Source organism: Oncorhynchus mykiss, chromosome 7, assembly GCF_057628025.1.
Source record: "Oncorhynchus mykiss isolate SJ-2025 chromosome 7, ASM5762802v1, whole genome shotgun sequence".
Taxonomy (NCBI): Eukaryota; Metazoa; Chordata; class Actinopteri; order Salmoniformes; family Salmonidae; genus Oncorhynchus; species Oncorhynchus mykiss.
In genome coordinates this window covers 80,711,974-80,734,966 of record NC_143028.1, presented here as the reverse complement: position 1 = coordinate 80,734,966, position 22,993 = coordinate 80,711,974, and the positions used below count along the sequence as shown (strand labels likewise).

General features: G+C 39.4%; 1 protein-coding gene across 3 annotated transcripts in view; it reads left to right on the top strand.

Moving 5' to 3' along the window:
* The window catches only part of slc6a11b (solute carrier family 6 member 11b), an 86,760-nt gene that overhangs the window by 12,909 nt on the left and 50,858 nt on the right, over positions 1 to 22,993 (top strand). For all 3 annotated transcript variants that reach the window (XM_090242346.1, XM_090242345.1, XM_090242347.1), the window contains exons 5-6: positions 9,030 to 9,111; positions 15,522 to 15,654. In XM_090242346.1, the coding sequence (XP_090098472.1) occupies positions 9,030 to 9,111; positions 15,522 to 15,654 (215 nt within the window). The remainder of the gene's footprint in view (positions 1 to 9,029; positions 9,112 to 15,521; positions 15,655 to 22,993) is intronic.

The window sequence follows — 22,993 nt, the reverse complement described above, 5'->3', positions numbered from 1 at the left end:
TGTATTCTATTATATTCTAGTCTAGTCTATTCTAGTGTATTCTATTATATTCTAGTCTAGTCTATTCTAGTGTATTCTATTCTAGTCTAGTCTATTCTATTCTAGTGTATTCTATTCTATTCTAGTCTAGTCTATTCTATTCTATTCTATTCTAGTCTAGTCTATTCTATTCTAGTGTATTCTATTATATTCTAGTCTAGTCTATTCTAGTGTATTCTATTATATTCTAGTCTAGTCTATTCTAGTGTATTCTATTATATTCTAGTCTAGTCTATTCTAGTGTATTCTATTCTAGTCTAGTCTATTCTATTCTAGTGTATTCTATTCTATTCTAGTCTAGTCTATTCTAGTGTATTCTATTATATTCTATTCTAGTCTATTCTAGTGTATTCTATTATATTCTAGTCTAGTCTATTCTAGTGTATTCTATTATATTCTAGTCTAGTCTAGTCTATTCTAGTGTATTCTATTATATTCTAGTCTAGTCTATTCTATTCTAGTGTATTCTATTCTAGTCTAGTTTATTCTATTCTAGTGTATTCTATTCTAGTCTAGTTTATTCTATTCTAGTGTATTCTATTATATTCTAGTCTAGTCTATTCTATTCTAGTGTATTCTATTCTAGTCTAGTCTATTCTATTCTAGTGTATTCTATTATATTCTAGTCTAGTCTATTCTAGTGTATTCTATTATATTCTAGTCTAGTCTATTCTAGTGTATTCTATTCTAGTCTAGTCTATTCTATTCTAGTGTATTCTATTCTATTCTAGTCTAGTCTATTCTAGTGTATTCTATTCTAGTCTAGTCTATTCTATTCTAGTGTATTCTATTATATTCTAGTCTAGTCTATTCTAGTGTATTCTATTATATTCTAGTCTAGTCTATTCTATTCTAGTGTATTCTATTATATTCTAGTCTAGTCTATTCTAGTGTATTCTATTATATTCTAGTCTAGTCTATTCTATTCTAGTGTATTCTATTATATTCTAGTTTATTCTATTCTAGTGTATTCTATTATATTCTAGTCTATTCTATTCTATTCTAGTGTATTCTATTCTATTCTAGTCTAGTCTATTCTAGTGTATTCTATTATATTCTAGTCTAGTCTATTCTATTCTAGTGTATTCTATTATATTCTAGTCTATTCTATTCTAGTGTATTCTATTATATTCTAGTGTATTCTATTATATTCTAGTCTAGTCTATTCTATTCTAGTGTATTCTATTCTAGTCTAGTCTATTCTATTCTAGTGTATTCTATTATATTCTAGTCTAGTCTATTCTAGTGTATTCTATTATATTCTAGTCTAGTCTATTCTATTCTAGTGTATTCTATTATATTCTAGTCTATTCTATTCTATTCTAGTGTATTCTATTCTAGTGTATTCTATTCTAGTCTAGTCTATTCTATTCTAGTGTATTCTATTATATTCTAGTCTAGTCTATTCTAGTGTATTCTATTATATTCTAGTCTAGTCTATTCTATTCTAGTGTATTCTATTATATTCTAGTGTATTCTATTATATTCTAGTCTAGTCTATTCTATTCTAGTGTATTCTATTCTAGTCTAGTCTAGTCTATTCTAGTGTATTCTATTATATTCTAGTCTATTCTATTCTAGTGTATTCTATTATATTCTAGTGTATTCTATTATATTCTAGTCTAGTCTATTCTATTCTAGTGTATTCTATTCTAGTCTAGTCTATTCTATTCTAGTGTATTCTATTATATTCTAGTCTATTCTATTCTAGTGTATTCTATTATATTCTAGTCTAGTCTATTCTATTCTAGTGTATTCTATTCTAGTCTAGTCTATTCTATTCTAGTGTATTCTATTATATTCTAGTCTATTCTATTCTAGTGTATTCTATTATATTCTAGTCTAGTCTATTCTATTCTAGTGTATTCTATTATATTCTAGTCTAGTCTATTCTAGTGTATTCTATTATATTCTAGTCTAGTCTATTCTAGTGTATTCTATTCTAGTCTAGTTTATTCTATTCTAGTCTAGTTTATTCTATTCTAGTGTATTCTATTCTATTCTAGTCTAGTCTATTCTAGTGTATTCTATTCTAGTCTAGTCTATTCTATTCTAGTGTATTCTATTATATTCTAGTCTAGTCTATTCTAGTGTATTCTATTATATTCTAGTCTAGTCTATTCTATTCTAGTGTATTCTATTATATTCTAGTCTAGTCTATTCTAGTGTATTCTATTATATTCTAGTCTAGTCTATTCTATTCTAGTGTATTCTATTATATTCTAGTTTATTCTATTCTAGTGTATTCTATTATATTCTAGTCTATTCTATTCTATTCTAGTGTATTCTATTCTATTCTAGTCTAGTCTATTCTAGTGTATTCTATTCTATTCTAGTCTAGTCTATTCTAGTGTATTCTATTATATTCTAGTCTATTCTATTCTATTGTATTCTATTCTAGTCTAGTTTATTCTATTCTAGTGTATTATATTCTAGTCTAGTTTATTCTATTCTAGTGTATTCTATTATATTCTAGTCTAGTCTATTCTATTCTAGTGTATTCTATTATATTCTAGTCTAGTCTATTCTAGTGTATTCTATTATATTCTAGTCTAGTCTATTCTATTCTAGTGTATTCTATTATATTCTAGTCTAGTCTAGTCTAGTGTATTCTATTATATTCTAGTCTAGTCTATTCTAGTGTATTCTATTCTAGTCTAGTTTAGTCTATTCTAGTGTATTCTATTATATTCTAGTCTAGTCTATTCTAGTGTATTCTATTCTATTCTAGTCTAGTCTATTCTATTCTAGTGTATTCTATTATATTCTAGTCTAGTCTATTCTAGTGTATTCTATTATATTCTAGTCTAGTCTATTCTATTCTAGTGTATTCTATTATATTCTAGTCTATTCTATTCTAGTGTATTCTATTCTAGTGTATTCTATTATATTCTAGTCTAGTCTATTCTATTCTAGTGTATTCTATTATATTCTAGTCTAGTCTATTCTAGTGTATTCTATTCTATTCTAGTCTAGTCTATTCTATTCTAGTGTATTCTATTATATTCTAGTCTAGTCTATTCTAGTGTATTCTATTATATTCTAGTCTAGTCTATTCTATTCTAGTGTATTCTATTATATTCTAGTCTAGTCTATTCTAGTGTATTCTATTCTATTCTAGTCTAGTCTATTCTATTCTAGTGTATTCTATTATATTCTAGTCTAGTCTATTCTAGTGTATTCTATTATATTCTAGTCTAGTCTATTCTATTCTAGTGTATTCTATTATATTCTAGTCTAGTTTATTCTATTCTAGTGTATTCTATTATATTCTAGTCTAGTCTATTCTAGTGTATTCTATTATATTCTAGTCTAGTCTATTCTATTCTAGTGTATTCTATTATATTCTAGTTTATTCTATTCTAGTGTATTCTATTATATTCTAGTCTATTCTATTCTATTCTAGTGTATTCTATTCTATTCTAGTCTAGTCTATTCTAGTGTATTCTATTCTATTCTAGTCTAGTCTATTCTAGTGTATTCTATTATATTCTAGTCTATTCTATTCTATTGTATTCTATTCTAGTCTAGTTTATTCTATTCTAGTGTATTATATTCTAGTCTAGTTTATTCTATTCTAGTGTATTCTATTATATTCTAGTCTAGTCTATTCTATTCTAGTGTATTCTATTATATTCTAGTCTAGTCTATTCTAGTGTATTCTATTATATTCTAGTCTAGTCTATTCTATTCTAGTGTATTCTATTCTAGTGTATTCTATTCTAGTGTATTCTATTATATTCTAGTCTAGTCTATTCTATTCTAGTGTATTCTATTATATTCTAGTCTAGTCTATTCTAGTGTATTCTATTCTATTCTAGTCTAGTCTATTCTATTCTAGTGTATTCTATTATATTCTAGTCTAGTCTATTCTAGTGTATTCTATTATATTCTAGTCTAGTCTATTCTATTCTAGTGTATTCTATTATATTCTAGTCTAGTCTATTCTAGTGTATTATATTCTATTCTAGTCTAGTCTATTCTATTCTAGTGTATTCTATTATATTCTAGTCTAGTCTATTCTAGTGTATTCTATTATATTCTAGTCTAGTCTATTCTATTCTAGTGTATTCTATTATATTCTAGTCTAGTTTATTCTATTCTAGTGTATTCTATTATATTCTAGTCTAGTCTATTCTAGTGTATTCTATTATATTCTAGTCTAGTCTATTCTATTCTAGTGTATTCTATTATATTCTAGTTTATTCTATTCTAGTGTATTCTATTATATTCTAGTCTATTCTATTCTATTCTAGTGTATTCTATTCTATTCTAGTCTAGTCTATTCTAGTGTATTCTATTCTATTCTAGTCTAGTCTATTCTAGTGTATTCTATTATATTCTAGTCTATTCTATTCTATTGTATTCTATTCTAGTCTAGTTTATTCTATTCTAGTGTATTCTATTATATTCTAGTCTATTCTATTCTATTGTATTCTATTCTATTCTAGTTTATTCTATTCTAGTGTATTCTATTATATTCTAGTCTATTCTATTCTATTGTATTCTATTCTAGTCTAGTTTATTCTATTCTAGTGTATTCTATTATATTCTAGTCTAGTCTATTCTATTCTAGTGTATTCTATTATATTCTAGTCTATTCTATTCTAGTGTATTCTATTCTAGTGTATTCTATTATATTCTAGTCTAGTCTATTCTATTCTAGTGTATTCTATTATATTCTAGTCTAGTCTATTCTATTCTAGTGTATTCTATTATATTCTAGTCTAGTCTATTCTATTCTAGTGTATTCTATTATATTCTAGTCTATTCTATTCTAGTGTATTCTATTCTAGTGTATTCTATTATATTCTAGTCTAGTTTATTCTATTCTAGTGTATTCTATTCTAGTCTAGTTTATTCTATTCTAGTGTATTCTATTATATTCTAGTCTAGTCTATTCTAGTGTATTCTATTCTATTCTAGTCTAGTCTAGTCTAGTGTATTCTATTCTAGTGTATTCTATTATATTCTAGTCTAGTCTATTCTATTCTAGTGTATTCTATTATATTCTAGTCTAGTCTATTCTAGTGTATTCTATTATATTCTAGTCTAGTCTATTCTATTCTAGTGTATTCTATTATATTCTAGTCTATTATATTCTAGTGTATTCTATTATATTCTAGTCTAGTTTATTCTATTCTAGTGTATTCTATTATATTCTAGTCTAGTCTATTCTAGTGTATTCTATTCTATTCTAGTCTAGTCTAGTCTAGTGTATTCTATTCTAGTGTATTCTATTATATTCTAGTCTAGTCTATTCTAGTGTATTCTATTATATTCTAGTCTAGTCTATTCTATTCTAGTGTATTCTATTATATTCTAGTCTATTCTATTCTAGTGTATTCTATTCTAGTGTATTCTATTATATTCTAGTCTAGTCTATTCTATTCTAGTGTATTCTATTATATTCTAGTCTAGTCTATTCTAGTGTATTCTATTATATTCTAGTCTAGTCTATTCTATTCTAGTGTATTCTATTATATTCTAGTCTAGTCTATTCTAGTGTATTCTATTCTATTCTAGTCTAGTCTATTCTATTCTAGTGTATTCTATTATATTCTAGTCTAGTCTATTCTAGTGTATTCTATTATATTCTAGTCTAGTCTATTCTATTCTAGTGTATTCTATTATATTCTAGTCTAGTTTATTCTATTCTAGTGTATTCTATTATATTCTAGTCTAGTCTATTCTAGTGTATTCTATTATATTCTAGTCTATTCTAGTCTATTCTAGTGTATTCTATTCTAGTCTAGTCTATTCTATTCTAGTGTATTCTATTATATTCTAGTCTAGTCTATTCTAGTGTATTCTATTCTATTCTAGTCTAGTCTATTCTAGTGTATTCTATTCTATTCTAGTCTAGTCTAGTCTAGTGTATTCTATTATATTCTAGTCTAGTCTATTCTAGTGTATTCTATTCTATTCTAGTCTAGTCTATTCTAGTGTATTCTATTCTATTCTAGTCTAGTCTAGTCTATTCTAGTGTATTCTATTATATTCTAGTCTAGTCTATTCTAGTGTATTCTATTATATTCTAGTCTATTCTATTCTAGTGTATTCTATTCTAGTCTAGTTTATTATATTCTAGTCTATTCTATTCTAGTGTATTCTATTCTAGTGTATTCTATTATATTCTAGTCTAGTCTAGTCTATTCTAGTGTATTCTATTATATTCTAGTCTAGTCTATTCTAGTGTATTCTATTCTATTCTAGTCTAGTCTATTCTAGTGTATTCTATTCTATTCTAGTCTAGTCTAGTCTATTCTAGTGTATTCTATTATATTCTAGTCTAGTCTATTCTAGTGTATTCTATTATATTCTAGTCTAGTTTATTCTATTCTAGTGTATTCTATTATATTCTAGTCTAGTCTATTCTATTCTAGTGTATTCTATTATATTCTAGTCTAGTCTATTCTAGTGTATTCTATTATATTCTAGTGTATTCTATTATATTCTAGTCTATTCTATTCTAGTGTATTCTATTCTAGTCTAGTTTATTCTATTCTAGTGTATTCTATTCTAGTCTAGTTTATTCTATTCTAGTGTATTCTATTATATTCTAGTCTAGTTTATTCTATTCTAGTGTATTCTATTATATTCTAGTCTAGTCTATTCTATTCTAGTGTATTCTATTATATTCTAGTCTAGTCTAGTCTAGTGTATTCTATTATATTCTAGTCTATTCTATTCTATTCTAGTGTATTCTATTCTAGTCTAGTCTATTCTAGTGTATTCTATTATATTCTAGTCTAGTCTATTCTATTCTAGTGTATTCTATTATATTCTAGTCTATTCTATTCTAGTGTATTCTATTCTAGTCTAGTTTATTCTATTCTAGTGTATTCTATTATATTCTAGTCTATTCTATTCTAGTGTATTCTATTCTATTCTAGTCTAGTCTGACCATCTACCTCCATGTTGTTCAATACTGAATATGTTCACTGTCTGTTTCCTTGTAGAGAACTGTGATATGTTCCCTGTTTCCTAGTAGAGAACTGTGATATGTTCCCTGTTTCTGTTTCCTAGTAGAGAACTGTGATATGTTCCTTGTTTCCTAGTAGAGAACTGTGATATGTTCCCTGTTTCCTAGTAGAGAACTGTGATATGTACCCTGTTTCCTAGTAGAGAACTGTGATATGTTCCTTGTTTCCTAGTAGAGAACTGTGATATGTTCCTTGTTTCCTAGTAGAGAACTGTGATATGTTCCCTGTTTCCTAGTAGAGAACTGTGATATGTTCCCTGTTTCCTAGTAGAGAACTGTGATATGTTCACTGTCTGTTTCCTAGTAGAGAACTGTGATATGTTCCTTGTTTCCTAGTAGAGAACTGTGATATGTTCCCTGTTTCCTAGTAGAGAACTGTGATATGTTCCCTGTTTCCTAGTAGAGAACTGTCATATGTTCCCTGTTTCCTAGTAGAGAACTGTGATATGTTCCCTGTTTCCTAGTAGAGAACTGTGATATGTTCACTGTCTGTTTCCTAGTAGAGAACTGTGATATGTTCCCTGTCTGTTTCCTAGTAGAGAACTGTGATATGTTCCCTGTTTTCTAGTAGAGAACTGTGATATGTTCCCTGTTTCCTTGTAGACAACTGTGATATGTTCACTGTCTGTTTCCTAGTAGAGAACTGTGATATGTTCCCTGTTTCCTAGTAGAGAACTGTGATATGTTCACTGTCTGTTTCCTAGTAGAGAACTGTGATATGTTCCCTGTTTCTGTTTCCTAGTAGAGAACTGTGATATGTTCCCTGTTTCTGTTTCCTTGTAGAGAACTGTGATATGTTCACTGTCTGTTTCCTAGTAGAGAACTGTGATATGTTCCCTGTTTCCTAGTAGAGAACTGTGATATGTTCACTGTTTCCTAGTAGAGAACTGTGATATGTTCACTGTTTCCTTGTAGAGAACTGTGATATGTTCCCTGTTTCCTTGTAGAGAACTGTGATATGTTCACTGTCTGTTTCCTAGTAGAGAACTGTTATATGTTCACTGTTTCCTTGTAGAGAACTGTGATATGTTCCCTGTTTCTGTTTCCTAGTAGAGAACTGTGATATGTTCCCTGTTTCTGTTTCCTTGTAGAGAACTGTGATATGTTCACTGTCTGTTTCCTAGTAGAGAACTGTGATATGTTCCCTGTTTCCTAGTAGAGAACTGTGATATGTTCCCTGTTTCCTAGTAGAGAACTGTGATATGTTCCCTATTTCCTAGTAGAGAACTGTGATATGTTCCCTGTTTCTGTTTCCTAGTAGAGAACTGTGATATGTTCCTTGTTTCCTAGTAGAGAACTGTGATATGTTCCCTGTTTCCTAGTAGAGAACTGTGATATGTTCCCTGTTTCCTAGTAGAGAACTGTGATATGTTCACTGTCTGTTTCCTAGTAGAGAACTGTGATATGTTCCTTGTTTCCTAGTAGAGAACTGTGATATGTTCCCTGTTTCCTAGTAGAGAACTGTGATATGTTCCCTGTTTCCTAGTAGAGAACTGTCATATGTTCCCTGTTTCCTAGTAGAGAACTGTGATATGTTCCCTGTTTCCTAGTAGAGAACTGTGATATGTTCACTGTCTGTTTCCTAGTAGAGAACTGTGATATGTTCCCTGTCTGTTTCCTAGTAGAGAACTGTGATATGTTCCCTGTTTTCTAGTAGAGAACTGTGATATGTTCCCTGTTTCCTTGTAGAGAACTGTGATATGTTCACTGTCTGTTTCCTAGTAGAGAACTGTGATATGTTCCCTGTCTGTTTCCTAGTAGAGAACTGTGAAATGTTCCCTGTTTCCTAGTAGAGAACTGTGATATGTTCACTGTCTGTTTCCTAGTAGAGAACTGTGATATGTTCCCTGTTTCCTAGTAGAGAACTGTGATATGTTCACTGTCTGTTTCCTAGTAGAGAACTGTGATATGTTCCCTGTTTCTGTTTCCTAGTAGAGAACTGTGATATGTTCCCTGTTTCTGTTTCCTTGTAGAGAACTGTGATATGTTCCCTGTTTCCTTGTAGAGAACTGTGTCGATTTCCAGAGGAACGGCACCAACTTCACCTTCAACCCCAACTCCACCTCGCCTGTTGTAGAGTTCTGGGAGTGAGTACATTGTTTTATAATATAAACATACTGTATGTATAGCATCAGCATCCAGGCTAGTACCACAACCGGCCGTGATTGGGAGTCCCATAGGATGGCTCACAATTGGCCCAGCGTCGTGCGGGTTTGGCCGGTGTAGTGCTGTCATTGTAAATAACAATTTGTTCTTAAACGACTTGCCTAGTTAAATAAAGGATAAATTAAAATATAAAATTATATTTATATTGATACTGGACGTATAGCTGAACTATACTATACTGTATAGCTGAACTATACTATACTATATAGCTGAATTATACTATACTATATAGCTGAATTATACTTAATTATATAGCTGAACCATACTATATAGCTGAAGTATACTATATAGCCGAACTACACCATACTGTATAGCTGAACTATATTCATGGGTTGCACATCGGTCACAGGTCGCACCCCACCATTGGTGTAAGTGCTCCTAAGATGTCTCAGATTTAGTTTTGCCCGACATTCTTTACTTAAGCTACTGTAGCTGTATTTGTATATTTATAATGGATCCCCATTAGTTTCTACCAAGATGGCAGCTACTCTTCTTGGGGTTTATTATGGATCCTCATTAGTTCCTACCAAGGCAGCAGCTACTCTTCCTGGGGTTTATTATGGATCCCCATTAGTTCCTGCCAAGGCAGCAGCTACTCTTCCTGGGGTTTATTATGGATCCTCATTAGTTCCTACCAAGGCAGCAGCTACTCTTCCTGGGGTTTATTATGGATCCCCATTAGTTCCTGCCAAGACAGCATCTACTCTTCCTGGGGTTTATTATGGATCCTCATTAGTTCCTACCAAGGCAGCAGCTACTCTTCCTGGGGTTTACTATGGATCCCCATTAGTTCCCGCCAAGGCAGCAGCTACTCTTCTTGGGGTTTATTGTGGATCCTCATTAGTTCCTGCCAAGGCAGCAGCTACTCTTCCTGGGGTTTATTATGGATCCCCATTAGTTCCTGCCAAGGCAGCAGCTACTCTTCCTGGGGTTTATTATGGATCCCCATTAGTACCTGCCAAGGCAGCAGCTACTCTTCCTGGGGTTTATTATGGATCCTCATTAGTTCCTACCAAGGCAGCAGCTACTCTTCCTGAGGTTTATTATGGATCCCCATTAGTTCCTGCCAAGGCAGCAGCTACTCTTCCTGGGGTTTACTGATGACTGAGTGTCTCAATGGTAGGGATTAACTGAGCTGGGTTTGGGTCATTGATAAGTCATTGTCTCAACGCAGCCTTATAATGCTGTGAAAGGATCCAGGAACACAAATTATTTGGGTGGATCCCATCCTCCTTATAAAACAAGCTATGCTTCCAGAAGGTATCAACATTGTCAATAAATGTTTCACCCGCAGAACTGCAATAGTCTGGTAGCCAGTTACGGAGGGATACAAGTCTGTTGAACTGTTCAATGCCACGATTTAGGGAGGGCAGATGGCGAGATATTATGGGGCGTTTGTTGGTGTCAAGCAGAGAACCAATCAGTTCTGTAATCCATCTTCAGCTGTTCTGAGCTGCCCTTCATAATGTCCTTGAATCCCACACGAACTATGATAGACTCAATTTCCTGATGCAGGTTTAAAGTGTTTGGGAGCAGCTTATTGATGTCCTGATGCAGGTTTATAATGTTGGGGAGCAGCTTATTGATGTCCTGATGCAGGTTTATAATGTTGGGGAGCACCTTATTGATGTCCTGATGCAGGTTTATAATGTTAGGGAGCAGGTTATTGATGTCCTGATTCAGGTTTATAATGTTGGGGAGTAGCTTATTGATATCCTGATGCAGATTTATAATGTTGGGGAGCAGGTTATTGATGTCCAGTACTCGTGCTCCTGGGTACCACAACGTTTTAGTTCCAGAGACTGAGACATTTCTCACCGTTGAACTGTCCAATACAACTGCTGGAGAGGGGGATGGAAATATCTGCCCATTCCTACCCCTCACACAATTGGTTGAACCTTTCACTGGCCCACGAGCAGCAGGATAGCATAGGCACGCTGCTCCTGGCGACTCCGGATTGGAACATTGGAACTCCAGATTGGAACATTGGAACTCCGGATTGGAACATTGGAACTCCGGATTGGAACATTGGAACTCCAGATTGAAACATTGGAACTCCGGATTGGAACATTGGAACTCCGGATTGGAACATTGGAACTCCGGATTGGAACATTGGAACTCCGGATTGGAACATTGGAACTCCGGATTGGAACATTGGAACTCCGGATTGGAACTCCGGATTGTCAGTATTGTCCCACATAAGAGCATAGTAAACACAGCTTCTACAATGCTGGCAAAGCGGGCTCCATTGCAACCTAGCTAGCTGTATCCCTGTGGCTACTGTATGTGTAGCCAGTCTATTGTGACTGTGACTCCAGCAGATGTAAAGTAAATTCCATTTAAATTCTAGTCAATTCGGGAAGTGCAATGAATTTCCAATTCCAATTATTACCAATGCTTTTCAATGAGCAAAATCTGGAATTGGAATTTGGTTTACTTTCTGAATTGACTGGAATTGAAACGCAAATTATCCCAATCCTGGGCTCCAGTATATTAGTGTATATGCAGACAGCCTACTGTTGGTTTGGCTGCAGTACTCCGGTAAAACTGAGGGAAACTCAGTGTGCAACCCAAGAAACAACAATTTGCTGTAGCCTACGATTGACATACTTAACCATTTCCCTAATAATTTGTGTCTACCAGCGTCAGTGGAGATCTTGCACAGCCGGAGATGTTATGATGTGGAGACAAATCTGCTCGTGTCAGCATGTTGTGTTGTTGGGAGCAGGATTCCTGTCTGGCTGCCAAAGGGCAGGCGGCCATAGAGGAGATGGCAAGGCTACTGTATCACTGCGAGGCTCTGCCCCAAATGTCACACTATTCCCTATATAGTGCACTACCCATAGGGCCTTGATCAAAAGTTGTGCACTATATAGGGAATAGGGTGTAGTTTGGGGGGACACACAGGCAGCTATTAAGGATACGAAATGCTACTGTATGATATCTCTCTGAACCTGGACAATCGTTGACCGGGCTATAGGAGCGATGCCAAACAGCTAGCTAACGCTCATAGTCATCTACTCTAGGAGCAGGTTGAGTCAAAGTACCGTAGCAAAACCCTGTTTGGTTACCTGGCTTATCACATCACATTCAGAGGTTAGCCTATCCTATGGCTAGCATATTCAGAGGTTAGCCTATCCTATGGTTAGCTTATTCAGAGGTTAGCCTATCCTATGGTTAGCTTATTCAGAGGTTAGCCTATCCCATGGCTAGCTTATTCAGAGGTTAGCCTATCCTATGTTTAGTGTATTCAGAGGTTAGATTATCCTATGGTTGGCCCATTCAGAGGTTAGCCTATCCTATGGTTGGCCTATTCAGAGGTTAGCCTATCCTATGGTTAGCCTATTCAGAGGTTAGCCTATCCTATGGTTAGCATATTCAGAGGTTAGCCTATCCTATGGTTGGCCTATTCAGAGGTTAGCCTATTATATGGTTGGCCTATTCAGAGGTTAGCCTATTCAGAGGTTAGCCTATCCTATGGTTAGCCTATTCAGAGGTTAGCTTATTCAGAGGTTAGCCTATCCTATGGTTAGCCTATTCAGAGGTTAGCCTATCCTATGGTTAGCCTATTCAGAGGTTAGCCTATCCTATGGTCAGCCTATTCAGAGGTTAGCCTATCCTATGGTTAGCCTATTCAGAGGTTAGCCTATTCAGAGGTTAGTCTATCCTATGGTTGGCCTATTCAGAGGTTAGCCTATCCTATGGTTAGCCTATCCTATGGTTAGCCTATTCAGAGGTTAGCCTATCCTATGGTTAGCCTATCCTATGGTTAGCCTATTCAGAGGTTAGCCTATGCTATGGTTAGCGTAGTCAGAGGTTAGCCTATCCCACTGTAGCTCTCCCAGATTGAGCCAGAGTAGGAGTTTGAATCAGCTGGCTAACCAGTTTCCTACCCTTTTACAGATGCAGTACCTTCCGTTGATCATCCTGTTGTTGCAGGAATTTTCCTGCGCAGCTGGAAATCAAAACTTGTAGTGTATTCAATAGTTTGTCGTTTCCACTTTAGAATTTCAGACTTGATTTGCCCTAATGAAAAATGTATCAACCCCTACAAAACATGTCCATTAATTATAATCCACAATTCACATTCCCTGTTGCTGCAGGTTTATTTATCTGTAAAAACTGGCTCAAATAACGACATGGCATCTGTACTATAATCTGGTGTTCATGGAGAATTGACAACAACTAAGTGTTGTGTAAGTGGCAGTATACTTGTTTCATGCTAATTACAGTATTGAGATGTCACATTTTACAGTATACTAGTTTCATGCTAATTACAGTATCGTCATGTCATATTTTACAGTATACTAGTTTCATTGTCATGTCATATTTTACAGTATAATAGTTTCATGCTAATTACAGTATCGTCATGTCACATTTCAGAAAGTGTTGCTAGTTTTGTGAGGTCAGCATTGTCCGTTCATGGACTCCATGGCAGCCATATTGAAATACAATGAAGTCACTTGGTATTCCCTGTGGATGTCTTTCTGGCCTGGTCCCAAACCTTAAGAGTTGAACCAGGGCTGGTCCCAAATCTGCATGTGATATCTTGCCAACGCGTATGGTCATTGACATGCATGACAACTCGGCTATAGATCAGATCTGGGACCAGTGTGGCCCTAATTCAACTCTTAAGGTCATTGTCATGCCAACAGCACTTTAACAGATCTGGGACCAGGCTAGAGCCAGGTCTGGCATTTGATTCTTGTTCAGTCAGGACCCCAGCAGCACTGGAAGACTTATTAGCTGCCACTCCAACCCCAGTGTAGTGAAGGAACGAGACTGGTTTCAACAGTGTTCTGCCCTGGGCCATGGGTTCTCTGAGTACTGGGCCCTGGGTTCTCTTGAGTACTGGGCCATGGGTTCTCTGAGTACTGGGCCATGGGTTCTCTGAGTACTGGGCCATGGGTTCTCTGAGTACTGGGCCATGGGTTCTCTGAGTACTGGGCCCTGGGTTCTCTGAGTACTGGGCCCTGGGTTCTCTGGGTACTGGGCCCTGGGTTCTCTGAGTACTGGGCCCTGGGTTCTCTGAGTACTGGGCCATGGGTTCTCTGAGTACTGGGCCCTGGGTTCTCTGGGTACTGGGCCCTGGGTTCTCTGAGTACTGGGCCCTGGGTTCTCTGAGTACTGGGCCATGGGTTCTCTGAGTACTGGGCCCTGGGTTCCCTGAGTACTGGGCCCTGGGTTCTCTGAGTACTGGGCCCTGGGTTCTCTGAGTACTGGGCCCTGGGTTCTCTGGGTACTGGGCCCTGGGTTCTCTGAGTACTGGGCCCTGGGTTCTCTGAGTACTGGGCCCTGGGTTCTCTGGGTACTGGGCCCTGGGTTCTCTGGGTACTGGGCCATGGGTTCTCTGGGTACTGGGCCCTGGGTTCTCTGAGTACTGGGCCCTGGGTTCTCTGGGTACTGGGCCCTGGGTTATCTGTGTTCTCTGGGTACTGGGCCCTGGGTTTTCTGGGTACTGGGGCCTGTGTTCTCTGGATTCTCTGGGTACTGGGCCCTGGGTTCCCTGGGTACTGGGCCCGGGTTCTCTGGGTTATCTTTGTACTGGACCCTGGGTTCTCTGGATACAAGGCTCTGATTTCTCTGGGTTATCTGGGCACTGGGTTCTCTGTGTACTGGGCCTTGGGTTCTCTGGGTACTGGGCCCTGGGTCCTCTGGGTACTGGGCCCTAGGTTCTCTGGGTACTGGGCCCTGGGTTCCCTGGGTACTGGGCCCTGGGTTCTCTGGGTTCTCTGGGTACTGGACCCTGGGTTCTCTGGATACAAGGCCCTGGATTCTCTGGGTTATCTGGGCACTGGGTTCTCTGGGTACTGGCTCCTGGGCCCTGGGTTCTCTGGGTACTGGGCCCTGGGTTCTCTGGATACAGGGCCCTGGTTTCTCTGGGTTATCTGGGCACTGGGTTTACTGGGCCCTGGGTTCTCTGGGTACTGGGCCCTGGGTTCTCTGGATACAGGGCCCGGGTTTCTCTGGGTTATCTGGGTACTGGGTTCTCTGTGTATGGGCTATGGGTGGGGGAACACATAGATGATCAATGGCCAGGGTTGGCCCCAGATCTCTCCTCTCTCTCTCACTGTAGACATAGACACTCAATCACTCAATCACCTAATTGATAATGCACATGAAATATGTAATGATATGTCAGTATGTCTTGGGCAGGGTTGGGGGTCAATTCCATTTCACAGAAAACCCCAATTGAAATGCAGTTGATACCAACCAATGGTTTAAGATGTCATTTCTAATTTTAAAACAACATTAAAGATACCTTTTTATAGAGATATTTTATTAATTGTGTGTCTTTCCTGATATGTTTTTGTCGTCGTTGCTCAAACAGACGTCGTGTCCTCAAGATCTCCAGTGGGATTGAACACATCGGGAAGCTACGCTGGGAACTGGCTCTGTGTCTGGCTCTGGCTTGGGTCATCTGCTACTTCTGCATATGGAAAGGGCCCAAATCCACCGGAAAGGTAAAACATTTTTTCATTAGCTATAACAGTCGAGCCTTATTGCGGAACGTTGCCTTTAGATTTCGATCGAGCGATGAAGAAGATTCTTTCTCGTTACTTCCTGGATACAGTATTGAATTGAGTTACGTGGAAGGTTCTGCTACTCTTTGAACAGGGATCTCAGTATTAGACTTCACGCATGGTGACAAGATCACTGCAATATCACTGCATATCACCGCAATATCTTACCTGTTGTGTGAAATGGAAATGTGTGTGTGTGTGGAGGGGGGGTTGGTAATGATTTGGGTAATACCTGGTAAGAATAAGAAATAAAAATAACAAGTAATTAAAGAACAGCAGTAAAATAACAATGTGGAGGCTATATACAGAGGGTACCGGTACAGAGTCAATGTGGAGGCTATATACAGGGGATACCGGTACAGAGTCAATGTGGAGGCTATATACAGGGGATACTGGTACAGAGTCAATTTGCAGGGGCACAGATGTCGAAGTAATTGAGATAATATATACATGTAGGTAGAGTTATTAAAGTGACTATGCATTGATAATAACAGACAGTAGCAGAAGCGTAGGAGGGGGGTGCAATGCAAATAGTCTAGGTAGCCATTTGATTAGATGTTCAGGAGTCTTATGGCTTGGGGGTGGAAGCTGTTTAGAAGCCTCTTGGAACTAGACTTGGCGCTCCGGTACCGCTTGCCATGCGGTAGCAGAGAGAACAGTCTATGACTAGGGTGGCTGGAGTCTTTGTCAATTATTAGGGCCTTCCTCTGACACCGCCTGGTATAGAGGTCCTGGATACTGGGCCGTACGCACTACCCTCTGTAGTGCCTTGCGGTCAGAGGCCGAGCAATTGCCATACCAGGCAGTGATGCAACCCGTAAGCAACCGTAAGGATGCTTTCGATGGTGCAGCTGTAAAACCTTTTGAGGATCTGAGGACCTATGCCAAATCTTTTTATTCTCGTGAGGGGGAATAGGGAGAGGGGGAATTGTCATGCCCTCTTCACAACTGTCTTGCTGTGCTTGGACCATGTTAGTGGTCTCTGGATGAGTGTTTTCCTGTCTGCTTATTGAGTGTGGTTTTAGTGGAGCATCGGTCTGTGGTGGGATGTAGACCAGCTACGAAAAATACAGATGAAAGCTCCCTAGGTAGATAGTGTGGTCTACAGTTTATCATGAGATACTCTACCTCAGGCAAGCAAAAAACCCTCTCCAAATCAAATCAAATTGTATTGCTCACATATACACATTTTGCAGATATTATTGCGGGTGGAGTGAAATGCTTGTATTCCGTAAAATAATGGAATAAAGAAATATATAAATATTAGATCGAGCCATGCCAGATTGGCATTGACTAAAATACAGTAGAATAGAATACATACAGTATATACATATAAAATGAGTAAAGCCTCCTGCGGTTGAATAGGTGTTGTTTCAGATTGTCAGTGATGTGTACGCAGAGGAACTTGAATCTTTCCACCTTCTCCACTGCGTCCCGTGTATGTGGACAGTGGGATGCTCCCTCTGCTGTTTTCTGAAGTCCACGATCAGCTCCTTCATTTTGTTGACGTTGAGGCACCTCCTCCCTGTAGGCTGTCTCGTCATTGTTGGTAATCAGGCCTACTACTGTTGTTTCGTCTGGAAACTTGATGATTGAGTTGGAGGTGTGCGTGGCCACGCCGTCTTGGGTGGACAGGGAGTACAGGAGGGGGCTGAGCACGCACCCTTGTGGGGCCCATGTGTTGAGGATCAGCAAAGTGGAGGTGTTGATTTCTACCTTCTCCACCTGGGGGCGGCCCATCAGGATGTCCAGGACCCAGTTGCACAGGGCGGGGTTGAGACCCTGGCCCCGAGCTTAAGGATGAGCTTGGAGGGTACTATGGTGTTAAATGCTGAGCTGTAGTCAATGAACAGCATTCTTACATAAGTATTTCTCTTGTCTAGATGGAGTAGGGCAGTGTGCAGTGTGATGGCGATTGCATTGTCTGTGGATCTATTGGGGCGGTAAGCAAATTGAAGTGAGTCTATGGTGTCAGGTAAGGTAGAGGTGATCCTTAACTAGTCTTTCTTGGGAACAGGAACAAGGGTGGACACCTTGAATTTAGTGGGGACAACAGACTGGGATAGGGAGAGATTGAATATGTCCATAAACACTCCAGCCAGCTGGTCTGCGCATGCTCTGAGGACGCGGCTTGGGATGCTGTCTGGGCCGGCAGCCTAGCGAGGGTTAATACGCTTCAATGACTTACTCACGTCTACCAGGGAGAACAAGAGCCCACAGTCCTTGGGAGCTGCGTCGGTGGCACTGTTATCCTCAATGCATGCGAAGAAGGTGTTTAGTTTGTCCGGAAGCAAGACTTCTGTGTCCGCGACGTGGCTGGTTTTCCCTGTAGTCCGTGATTGTCTGTAGACGCTGCCACATACGTCTCATGTCTGAGACGTTGAATTGCGTCTTCATTTTGTCTCTGTACTGATGTTTTGCCTGTTTGATTGCCTTACGGAGGGAACAACTACACTGTTTGTATTCGGCCATATTCCCAGTCACCTCGCCATGGTTAAATGCGATGGTTCACACTTTCAGTTTTGCGCGAATGCTGCCATATATCCACGGTTTTCCTTGTTTGGGTAGGTTTTAATAGTCACAGTGGGAACAACATCTCCTATACACTTTCTGACAAACTCAGTCACCATTTATGTGTATATCAACCTCCCTGTCCCCTCTCTGTGCCCCTCTCTCCCTGTCCCCCTCTCCAACCTCCCTGTCCCCCTCTCCATGCCTCTCTCTCCCTGTCTCCCTCTTCAACCTCCCTGTCCCCATCTCCATGCCTCTCTCTCCCTCTCTCCCTCTTCAACCTCCCTGTCCCCCTCTCCATGCCTCTCTCTCCCTGTCCCCCTCTCCAACCTCCCTGTCCCCCTCTCCATGCCTCTCTCTCCCTGTCTCCCTCTTCAACCTCCCTGTCCCCATCTCCATGCCTCTCTCTCCCTCTCTCCCTCTTCAACCTCCCTGTCCCCCTCTCCATGCCTCTCTTTCCCTGTCCTCCTCTCCGTGCTTTGTCCTCCTTCTCCGTCCCCATCTCCGTGCCTCTCTCTCCCTGTCTCCCTCTTCAACCTCCCTGTCCCTCTCTCCATGCCTCTCTCTCCCTGTCCCCCTCTCCAACCCCCTGTCCCCCTCTCCGTGCCTTGTCCCATTCCGTCCCCCTCTCCGTGCCCCTCTCTCCCTGTCCCCCTCTCCGTGCTTTGTCCCCCTTCTCCTTTCCCCTCTCTGTGCCTCTCCCTCCCTGTCCCCCTCTATCCCACCTCCCTGTCCCCCTCTCCGTGCCTTGTCCCATTCCGTCCCCCTGTCCAAGTTCCCTATCCCCCTCTCTGTGCTTCTCTCTCCCTGTCCCCCTCTCCGTGCTTTGTCCCCCTTCTCCTTCCCCCTCTCTGTGCCTCTCTCTCCCTGTCCCCCTCTATCCCACCTCCCTGCCCCCCTCTCCGTGCCTCTCTCTCCCTGTCCCTCTCTCCAACCTCCCTGTCCCCTCTCTGTGCCCCTCTCTCCCTGTCCCCCTTTCCGTTCTTTGAGCCTCTACCCAGTCCCTTCCATTCTCCCTGCAGTCTTTAAGAAAGTAGAACAGATTCAATGAACCAGAATGAGAAGGGGAGGAGAGAAAGAGAAATGAAGAGAGATGTGGAAAAATGAATGGGCTCACATTGTACAGGAGAAAAGAGGACTCGGCAGCGAAGGAGGCCTATATCTCCTGAAGTGTCTTTTGTCCCAACGTGAAGTAAGCCGAAAGAATGCTCCTTCATAGCCCGGGTCTTTAGGGAACAGTCCAAGATTGATTTCTGCTTTCACTGAGAGGAAAGTAGAGCGTTCATGAGGGGCATGCAGAGTTCCTTCTCCTAGCCTCACTCTCATTTTTTTCTCTCCTCCTCTCTCTCTCTCTCCCCTCATCCTCTCTCTCTCCCCCCTCATCCTCTCTCTCTCTCACCTACTCACTTCTCTCTCTCACTCTGTAGATGTACAGTGAGCTGTCTGCTGTGGTTAGATGTACAGTGAGCTCCAAAACTATTGGGACAGTGACATTTGTTGTCGTTGTTTGGGCTCTCTGTACTCCAGCACTTTAGATTTTAAATGATACAATGACTACGAGGTCAAAGTGCAGACTGTCAGCTTTAATCCGAGGGTATTTGCATCCATATCGAGTGAACCGTTTAGAAATTACAGCCCTTTTTGTACATAGTCCCCCCCCACCCCATTTTAGGGGTTCTTAAAGTATTGATACAAATTCACTTATATGTGTATTAACGTAGTAAAAAATGAAGTATTTGGTTCCATATTCATAGCATGCAATGATTACATCAAGATTGTGTTCCAGATTATTTTGTGCCCAATAGAAATGAAATTAATGGTATATAATGGTATATAATGGTATATAATGGTATATAATGGTATATAATGGTATATAATGGTATATCATGGTATATAATGGTATATAATGGTATATCATATACGTATATACTGTACTCTATATCATCTACTGCATCTTTATGTAATGCATGTATCACTAGCCACTTTAACTATGCCACTTTGTTTACATACTCATCTCATATGTATATACTGTACTCGATACCATCTACTGCATCTTGCCTATGCCGTTCTGTACCATCACTCATTCATATATCTTTATGTACATATTCTTTATCCCTTTACACTTGTGTGTTTAAGGTAGTAGTTGTGGAATTGTTGGGTTAGATTACTCGTTGATTATTACTGCATTGTCGGAACTAGAAGCACAAGCATTTCGCTACACTCGCATTGATTTGATTTAATGGTATATAATGGTATATAATGTATTGTGTCATTTTGGAGTCACTTTTATTATAATATATAATATGTTTTCTAAATTAATGTGGATAATCCTGAATAATGAGTGATGATGCACAAATATCATACCTCCAAGTTCACGTTTTACAACAAAAACATTTTTAGGGGAGGGGGGGGTATATTATTTTTGACCTGCTCAGTCATGTGCTGGGGTGGTGTGATGGCAGTGGGTTTAAGATGTGATAATTTTTATTAGACTAGGGGCTTTTCTTTCTCTCACACTCCCTTCTTCTGCAAATAGTGTTTTTTAAACTTGACTATGGGGGGGTGGGTTCAGATAATATGCTGCGAAGAAGCAAGTTTTATTCCGTTGAGTCTCATATATGATTGACATGAGAACTACAACAGGAGTTATGTAACTCTATTCAACATGGCTGAATGACAAGTCTGGCGGTCACACTCACTGATGTAGCTAGTCGGGTGAGAGGAGTTGGCGACTGGGTGCCAAGCGTTGTGGGGAACACTGAAGGGGTTAAGGAATGATGTGTGTCTGTGCCAAGACGGCAGGACTCTGCTCTAAAGAACCTAATTGAGACACTAATTCTCTCAAGGATGGAGGGAGGGAGGGAGGGAGGGAGGGAGGGAGGGAGGGAGGGAGGGAGGGAGGGAGGGAGGGAGGGAGGGAGGAGGCCGGTGCTCCGAGCCAGCGAGCGGTTGAGATGGAGGGATGGAGAGATAGAGTGATGGGGGGAACGAGGGAAGAGGCTGGAGCTAGAGGGATTGAAGGATTATGAAATATAGTGGTGGAAAAATCACTCAGCATCTTCCCTCTCCAATGCACAGAGGAAGAGGAAAGAGATACAAATAGAATACTTAGAGCCGTGCTGGGGTTATGGATGACAACATGATGCTCAGTGTCTGGATCAGAAGCTGTCCTCTACACAAATAGGGAGGGGAGTTGACTCTCTCTCTCTCTCTCTCACTTTCTCTCTCTTCCCTCCTTAAATCCCCCTGTATCTCCCCTCTGTCTCTTTCTCTCTCTCAATTCAACTTAAATTTAAGGGCTTTATTGGCATGGGAAACATATGTTTACATTGCCAAAGCAAATGTAATAGATAATAATTTAAAAAAAAGGTGAAATAAACAATAACAAAATTAACAGTAAACATTACACTCACAGAAGTTCCAAAAGGATAAAGACAGTACAAAAGGGAAAATAAATAAGCATAGAAATGGGTTGTATTTACAATGGTGTTTGTTCTTCACTGGTTGCCCTTTTCTTGTGGCAACAGGTGACAAATCTTGCTGCTGTGATGGCACACTGTGGTATTTCACCCAGTAGATATGGGAGTTTATCAAATTTGGGTTTGTTTTCGAATCCTTTGTGGGTCTGTGTAATCTCAGGGAAATTGTTGTCTCTAATATGGTCAAACATTTGTCAGGAGGTTAGGAAGTGCAGCTCAGTCTCCACCTCATTTTGTGGGCAGTGAGCACATAGCCTGTCTTCTCTTGAGAGCCAGGTCTGCTAACTGCCACTGAACAGGCAGTTAGCCTAGGAACAGTGGGTTGTCATTGAAAATAAGAATTTGTTCTTAACTGACTTGCCTAGTTAAATAAAGGTAAACAAATAAATACAAATGCGGTATGTGTAGGGCCATTGACCTGCTGGAAGGTGAACCTCTGTACCAGTCTCATATATCTGGAAGACTCCAACAGGTTTCCCTCTTTATTTAGCACCATCCATCATTCTTTCAATTCAATTCTGACCAGTTTCCTGCCGATGAAAAACATGGTCCCTGCCGATGGAAAACATGGTCCCTGCAGTCCCTGCCGATGGAAAACATGGTCCCTGCAGTCCCTGCCGATGGAAAACATGGTCCCTGCAGTCCCTGCCGATGGAAAACATGTTGTTCTCGTAGGTGATGTAGGGTGTTGGGTTTGCCCTTGATGGCCAAAAAGCTCAATTTTAGTCTCATCTGACCAGAGTACCTTCTTCCATATGTTTGGGGAGTCTCCCACATGCCTTTTGGCGAACACCAAACGTGTTTGCTTATTTTTGTCTTTAAGCAATGGCCTTTTTCAGGCCACTTTTCCATAAAGCCCAGCTCTGTGGAGTGTACGGCTTAAAGTGGTCCTATGGACAGACACTCCAATCTCCAATGTGGAGCTTTGCAGCTCCTTCAGGGTTATCTTTGGTCTCTTTGTTGCCTCTCTGATTAATGCCCTCCTTGCCTGGTCTGTGAGTTTTGTTGAGCGGCCCTCTCTTGGCATGTTTGTGGTGATGCCATATTCTTTCCATTTTTTAATAATGGATTTAATGGTGCTCCGTGGGATGTTCAAAGTTTCTGATATTTTTTTTATAACCCAACCCTGACCTGTACTTCTCCACAACTTTGTCCCTGACCTGTTTGGAGAGCTCCTTGGTCTTCATGGTGCCTCTTGCTTGGTGGTGCCCCTTGATTAGTGGTGTTGCAGACTCTGGGGCCTTTCAGAACAGGTGTATATATATACTGAGATCATGTGACACTTAGAT